The 8,254-nt window shown below is 36.4% G+C and overlaps 1 protein-coding gene across 1 annotated transcript in view; it reads left to right on the forward strand.

The window, feature by feature from the left end:
* The window catches only part of LOC106872756 (hatching enzyme 1.2), a 19,700-nt gene extending 18,852 nt beyond the window's left edge, over nucleotides 1-848 (forward strand). The window contains exon 11 of the mRNA XM_014919848.2: nucleotides 499-848. Within this exon, the coding sequence (XP_014775334.1) occupies nucleotides 499-579 (81 nt within the window). The 3' untranslated portion in view covers nucleotides 580-848. The remainder of the gene's footprint in view (nucleotides 1-498) is intronic.
* The last annotated feature ends 7,406 nt before the right edge of the window (nucleotides 849-8,254 follow it).

Genomic DNA, 8,254 nt, shown 5'->3' on the forward strand with positions numbered 1-8,254 from the left:
AATGTCACATATTAAATGAAGCGCTTTTCACCTAGTCGTGTAGGTTTTTACAAATTGTTTTTATAGCAATTTCTTTGATATTTCTGATTTCTGTAGGCTGGTATTTGAACAGCTGAGAATGTCTGACTTACAGACTGGCACAAAAGAGTGTTTTTACTTGTGATTTTGAAGGTGGTATATTTGGAAGCTGGATGGAAATGTATGATTGTAGATGCCATGACCAATAAAATTGAAAGAAAGAGAAATGTAAAACTCAACATGGAAAGAAAAGCTTTAATAAATAGGGTATCGTATTAGCTGAACACTCTAAAGGGAAGAGACAGAGTCTTAATGTTTTGGACTTTAGTCCTTCATCAGAGGAAAGGTGGGAATGTGGCTATGGTGGTGGTGGGAGTGGTGGAGCGTGACTGGGCTAAAATGTCTCGTTCACCCAACATCCTCGCCTGAAACTCAAAATGTTTGGTTGCTTATTAAATTCTTTAATTTATTTCTCCACAGATTGAATTTGAAAGCACCATTGGTTCAGTGCAGAGTGACATTGCTATCGATGATGTGATGGTGCTTGATACGAAATGCTGACAAACTGTCTTTGTACAAATTCTTCAAAATCACCAGAACACACTTTCACCTCAAAAACTGAAAAGCCTTTAACATTTGTTTCTGTTTGTTGCACGTGTTTAGGTCTCTCAGCATTTATACATGCATACATCTATCTACATCTGCACACACAAACACGCATGCATACACACACACACACACTCACACACACACATACACACATGCATGCATGCACACGCACACACACACATCCATTCTTATTTTTGTTGTAATAAACCTAAATACCATTCCATGTTTGTTGTTTTATTTCCATATTTTGTCTATTAAAGATAGTTTTAGCAATGAATGTTTTATGTAAAGTCCTCCATAAAACAGAGTTTTCTTTAATCGTAAAGTTGAAATGAAACTTTTTAGAAAATTACTTAAATATTAAAATTCGTGTTTCCATTACTTCTGTAAAATTACTCCTTTTAATAAACTTCCTTTGTAGCATTATCAGTAATACAATATGATAATCGATTTTTCTCATTTCTCTCTCTCTCTCTCTCTCTCTCTCTCTCTCTCTCTCTCTCTCTCTCTCTCTCTCTCTCTCTCTCTCTCTCTCTCTCTCTCTATCTATCTCTCGATCTGTCTGTCTGCTGTATCTGTATATATAAAGTGAAGATAACACTGACAATCTTCTCAGACCACAACATGGTAGAACTGATGATGTATGGCCCAAGACCAATTAATGATGTAATCCACACAGATGGCACCTAAACTCTGTCTAGTCTGAACGCCTACAAGTCTGACTGGAAGCCAACTGAAAAACCGATTATCCAACGAAATTGGCCTCAAAGTCCCTCTATGCAAGATATTGATATGAAACTTAAAGAATCCATGTCAATAATGCTTAGCGACGTTTCAACTGTTGTTATGTTTGAGTTCAAATTCCGCCAAGGTTGACTTTGCTTTCATCCTTTCAGGATTGATAAATTAAGTACCAGTTATGCACTGGGGTCGATGTAATTGTCTGGTCCCCTCCCAGCAAAATTTCTGGCCTTGTGCTTATAGTAGAAAGGATTATTTCTCCTTAGTCATATTAGCCGGGCACAGTGTCTGAGTGAGCTAACCATGGAATGTTCATTGTTTCATTTGAATTGGGGTTCATACAAACTGTCTCTGTTTCTCTTTCCAATCTTCTTGACAGAATGTCATTCCTTTGTTTCTCTTTCATACATTTTATTTTGGAGAGTGTAGCACCATTGTTTTTCAGAACTTTGGGTCATCTCTTGAACATTTGTAAAAGGAAAAGATTTTGAATTTTCCTTCACCACACATTTCTAGATTCTTGCTCAGTGGAATTGCACAATTCTTCTTGTCAGATCTGTTGTCTATGGATTTTTGCACGTTGGTAGCAGGAATCGTTTGTTTCACTCTTGAATTTTATGTGGGAACCATTTTCTAAATATTTGAAGTTGTTGTCATCGTTGCATGTCCCACTACTGCTATCTTCACATTCTTTTATGGAAAATTCTGATTCATTCTCTGATGTGAATTTTGCTCTTGTGTGGTGTTTTTTGAGATTTTTTGGTTGGCATCTACTGTTTCATAAGGGGTTTTTATTAATCAGATTTTTCATTTTGGGGCTTTTTAGAATATAGGTGGGTTTGATTTTATGGTGTGAAAGATTTTAGCCCCTCGGGATTATGCGTATTGATAAATGGAATCGTGTGTTCATTAATGTTTTTCCTTTGGTGTCCTTTGTTGTGTGATGTTCAGTTTCATGGCCTTTTTAATTCCATCATTTATTAATTCTTTGGGGTATTTCTGTTTTGTTAGGAAACCCTTGAGCTTGTTGAGTCAGATTTGGTGTATTTTGGGGTCAATCAGTGCAGATACATCTTGCCATGGGATATTCCTTTTGATGTGTGAGGAATGGCAAGAGTAGAAATTCAAATATTGGTGTGTGTCGGTTTTTTGTAAAATATGTCTGTTGTGACTGTGGAGTTGTGTATTTTTACGTGGATATTCATTGCAACTGGATTCTGTCATGAATTTGATGGATGGATGAATTGTGTTGAGTATATTATTAAATGTTTGTAGGTCCTCATCTGATTTTCTCCAAAAGATGAAGCAGTCATCCAGGAAGCATTTCTTGCAATCATAAGTAAAAGCTCTCTCCCAAGTATCCCATGACTAGGTTAGCATACGATGGTGCAAACCACATCCCCATAGCCATGTCCTTTTTTCTGTCAATATGTTTTATTATCAAATCTAAAGGTGTTTTCTTGTAGTACTAGGTGTGTGGCCTTAGTAATGAAGTCAGTTTTGAAGCATTCATTTATCTGTCCTCTATGTTTCTCTGCCCAGTGTTTGACTGCTTCCAGGTTCAAAGTGTGAGGTATATTGGTATAAAGATTGGTGACATCAAAACTTGTATGGTACCTTCTGGGACAGGAGGTGGAATGTGCTGGAGGAAATCTATACCATCCCATACAGAGCTGAGTTTTAATGGGCATAAAGTTTTTAGGAGTATATCCAAAAGATGACTCAGTTTGAGGTCAGTAGGTCTTAGTATTTTTATGTATTGGTTCCTTTGTTCATTTATAGCTCTCTGTATTTCAGAGCTTTTGTGGATTTTGGGCAATCCCTAAAAATTGCCCTCTTTGATTACAGAGTTGCTTATATAATCTTTCTCCTTGTCTGTGAAGGAATCTTGGAATCCATTGATTAGTCTTCTGATTTTATTCATTATCGTTTTTTCTGGATGTCTTGGTTCTTCCTTGTAGTTGGTTTGGTTTATTAACATTTCCAATATTTTGTCTTTATAATAATCCTTGTCCATGATTACTATCACCCTTCCCATATCAGCTTCTTTTAGGATGATTGAATTGTCATTCTTCAGTGTTAGTAAGTTTTCCTTTCCTTCTTCATGGAGGTTTTTTCTTGCATTTATGGGTACTAAGGGGAAATTTAAAAACTGTGTCTGTATATGCATCTAAATGCTTGTCATTCCCCTTGTAGCGGGTGAAGTGGGATTTATTTCTGATAACTGATTCACTGTTTACATCCTTATTGCTGAAGAATTCTATAAGTCAGAGGTAGCGGTTAAAATGTTCATAATCAATGAGATTAAGGTCGGGGATCAGAGATTCATCTTTTTCTTGTTGAGGTTTCTTTTTGACAAATTCATGATCTTTGGGGCCTATATGTTCTATGTGTGTCGGGTCTGGTGTGTGATTGTGGTATTTTCTCCCTAAAAAAGGAATTGTTTCACTGTTTTTCCATTTTCTATTTCCTGGATTCTTGTTCCCTCAAAGGTGAGTGGATGGTTTATGTTCTTTGTATGTCTACGTTCTGTTTTCTTCCCATCTTCTATGTTTATTGGGTCATTCAGGATGTTTGAGATTGTTGGCTGTAAATCATGGATGTCTTGAGTTTCCATGACGATTATTCATATTATGGTTTCTGTGTTGTCCGTATTTTATTTGTCTTTCTTTCTATGTATTCATCCATCTAGGTTATTTGGCATTATGGGTTGATGGTTGTCTTCTACACACACACACACACATACACACACAAGATTAAGCTATCAACAGTCATATTCCAGGGTGGTAATTTATCTGTAATGTTTGTCAGCCCTGTTAACAAAATGCCAAGGCTGCATGCTGGGATATGCAGAAAAGAATAAAGTCAATGTTACCCACACGTTTTTTGTTGATCTAAATTTGTGTTCTGGTAATATGACCAACATCAAGGAACAGTTAGAATAAGTCACAACATTCTCAACAGATATAGGAATGGAGTTTGGGCAAGATAAATGCTCAGACATGATAGTCAACCAAAGAATAATTGTCATCCAGGCAGAAAACATGTACATCAACGGCTTGTCTATTTCCTCTATCTCTAATGATGAAAGCTACAAGTCCCTCAGAGTCGATTGGGATGCTGTGGCTAAAGCCAAAATAACAAAAGACTACTTCTGTAGACTCCAGAAGATATGGAATTCAGAGCTGTCGGCATTTAATATCTCACTCTGCTTTTCCAATACCAGTGCCTAACATTTAGGATATTGGACAGGACACTCGATGAGATATGCAGCTAGGGCACTTTCGAAAAATCCACCCCATGCTATAATGTTGCATTAGAAAGGTGAAACTTCAAGAATAGAATAAACTACATTGAACCAAATACAGATAGACCAAGAAGACACAGACAGAAGAAAATCTTATGGTTTAACCCACCTTATAGCATGAATGTAGCCACTACTATACCTAAAAAATTCTTAAAATTAATAGACAATCACTTCCTACATTAACACAAATACCACAAGATCTTCAACAGCAACACTGTTAAAGTTAACTATAGTTGCCTCCCCAATAAAGGGTCAATAATACTCAACTACAACAAAAATAAATACACCAGAAATACCTCCAAAATCGATGTAACTGTAGATCTCCAAATTTCTGTTCTCTAAACAGCAACTGTTTGGAAAAAGAAATTATATACATGGCCAAAATCATGGACCCCATTGGAGTAACAAAGATGTATATCAGAATGAGGGGCAACTCGTTCAATGAAAGGTACACACAACACCTGGCCTCATTCAGGGACAAAAACAATAAAGACATGCAGCATCCCTATCAAATATGATATGGACATTGAAAGAAGGAGGAATAAGCAACCCCCAGATAAACTGGAACATCATTGCTAAAACCAGAAAATACAAAAGATGAGGAACCAAATGTGAACTCTGTATCACTGAAAAACTAACTATCATACCGTCAATAGATAGCATTTCCATTTTTTAACCTTCTCAACTGTTTGCATTTCTTCTCTAATTTAATTTTTTAGTTCATTATGATATATGGTTTGTGCTTAATGAATATGTTTGACGCATTTCTCAACATATTTGAGGTATTTCTCAACTATTAGTTGCACATAAAATCATGCACTGTGTCTATTACTCTGAAAGTAGCCATAGATGTCTGCTAGTAACATGGAACATAGTACAACCTGTTACATGGTCAGGTTGTTGGCAACTAAACCAGCTCCCCTACCAGGCTATTCTGGTGAGGAGGGTTGCTAGAAACCCGGTAGGACTAAAAACAAGAGCTGCATTATGAGATCTAGTTGGATTTTCTCAGGCGATATGTAAACATTGTCTCCATAAGTTCAAATTCTTGGCTTCAAGAGTATCTTCACTGTCTGTCGTGGCCTGAAGTTAATAGTAGCCACAGAATTTATCAATTTTTTACTCCAATTTTTCCAATTATATATTCACACACAACAGAAGCCCAAATGTAAACCTGGAAGTACGTATAATACTGAGGGTGACACGTAAAAGCACCCACTACACTCTCTGAGTGGTTGGTGTTAGGAAGGGCATCCAGCTGTAGAAACTCTGCCAAATTAGATTGGAGCCTGGTGTAGCCATCCGGTTGCACCAGTCCTCAGTCAAATCGTCCAACCCATGCTAGCATGGAAAGCGGACGTTAAACGATGATGATGATGATATATATATATATATATATATATATATATACAAATAAATGTTACAAACCTCATTCAGGGATAGCAAAATCCTATGAAAGTACTGGTTACCTATACAAAGAAGGCTGAACACTACAGTTAATGCTCAACTAATAAATATATATAAACCATAGTTTATATATATTTATTTATTATAATAAGATAAGAAAATAGAGAGGTAAATCAGAAATTATTATTTATTAATCATAAAAATTGACAAACATCTTTTACAGCTGTTTCAATTCAAGACCTTCAGAAAATTATTTGAAAGTCGAATTTCTTGAGAGGCAGTTTAAGATATACAAAAGCAGTGTTCAATAGTTTATAGATGAGAGACAGATGTTCTGCATATAGAATACACTTCGTGGTGGTTAAGAGGTTTAACATATATCTCTTGCTTGGCTGAGCGCTACCTATATATAACACACATGGATAAGCAATTCTAAGCATGTCTACAAAAAAAGATATACTGATCCCAACAAGGGATATAAGCCCTGTACTATGTATATACAATCGTTATTTTGGACCACTAAGCACCCAGGAAACAGCTGCTGGACTCGTAAAACTTTTATTCAAATCCTTTAATTCCTGAAATCATTTCTATTCTGTGAAACTCTTTACTTATAAACATTTGTACATTTTCTGTATTAAATGTATTTAATATTTTTTGTATATCAACTTGCCTAACTTGATTATTCTTACATTTACTCCTATATATATATGTGTGTGGGTGTGTGTGTGGGTGCCTTGGTGCCTTTGTTTGTCTCCTGCCACCACTTGACAACTGGTGTTGGTTGGTTTACGTCCCCATAACTTAGCAGTTCAAGAAAAGAGACAGAAAGAATAAGTACCAGACTTACAAAATGTCCTGAGATTAATTTGTTTGACTAAAACTTTTCAAGGTAGTGCCCCAGCATGGCCGCAATCTAATGACCAAAAAAGTAAAAGATAAAAGATCTGAGTTGTTTTTTCATCACCATCGTCATCATTTAACCTCCGTTTTCCATGCTGGCATGGGTTGGACGATTTGACTGGGGACTGGTGAACCAGATGGCTGCACCAGGCTCCATTCTGACCTGGCAATGTTTCTACAGCTGGATGCTCTTCCTAATGCCAACCACTCTGAGAGTGTAGTGGGTGCTTTTTATATTCCACTGGCACAGGAGTGAGGGGGCTGGCATCAACCACATTCGGATGGTGCCTTTTATGTGTAGATATTGTAGATATTTAAAGGCAATTGCATATTGAGGGAATGACTTGTTGGCTGGTAATAGTATTAATCTTTATATTGTATAACAGAATTGAAAGACATACATTTTACAAGTTGTTATACAATTTCCCAGCTTTCTTAGATTCTTTGTTTTAACTTTGTTATGTAAAATATTTTATTCTGACTTTGTGTTTGACAAATATTTAGATCAGCAGGTTTCTTGAGAAATGATAAAAGCGAAGTATTCTTCAGATTAATTAATCTAGACTACTATCTCTGACAAAATGTCTGTCATTGATAAAGTGAAACAACAACCGAGCAACAGTTGTGGATTCTCTCACATTTTTCACATCAGATTAAATATAGTTAAAGCGAATTAAAAATAGAAATATTAATCTGGTTTTGGTTTCATCTAAATCCATCACATCTTTTACAGTCATTCTTTAAGTAAACTTTGATTTAACTCTTTCAGTGCTGATGGCAGAGGGAAGTGGCTCCACATTTGCTCCTCTAAATTACACCATAAACGTTTGATTCTATTGAAGTCTGGTGATTTTGGGGTCCAATCCAGTTGGTCTTCTTCACTTTTGAGCTCTTTGTATTTATTTTGAACAGCATTAGCCATGCGAAGAGGTTATATTACCATCCTGGATGATTGTGCTACCATCAGGCAAGTTCCATCTATGGAACTTTCCCCAAATTGGTAAAAAGGGTGACTGGTGATTCATCAGGGAGAAATGGACATTGTTTCTGGGACCACTTCTGATAATCTAGACATGACTTTTTACATTTCTCAATATTGATGATGGGGTACAGGAGACATTTAGCAATGGCAACCCTTCCTCCTTTCTATCCAGTTTTATGGAGCTCATGATGAACAGCGTTGATTGAGACATGGTCAGCAAGATGGAGGGCCTTTAGCCCTGCCCTCACCTGTGCTGCTGTAGTTTGATGCCTTTTTTTAGACACACT

Source organism: Octopus bimaculoides, chromosome 1 (genome assembly GCF_001194135.2).
Source record: "Octopus bimaculoides isolate UCB-OBI-ISO-001 chromosome 1, ASM119413v2, whole genome shotgun sequence".
Taxonomy (NCBI): domain Eukaryota; kingdom Metazoa; phylum Mollusca; class Cephalopoda; order Octopoda; family Octopodidae; genus Octopus; species Octopus bimaculoides.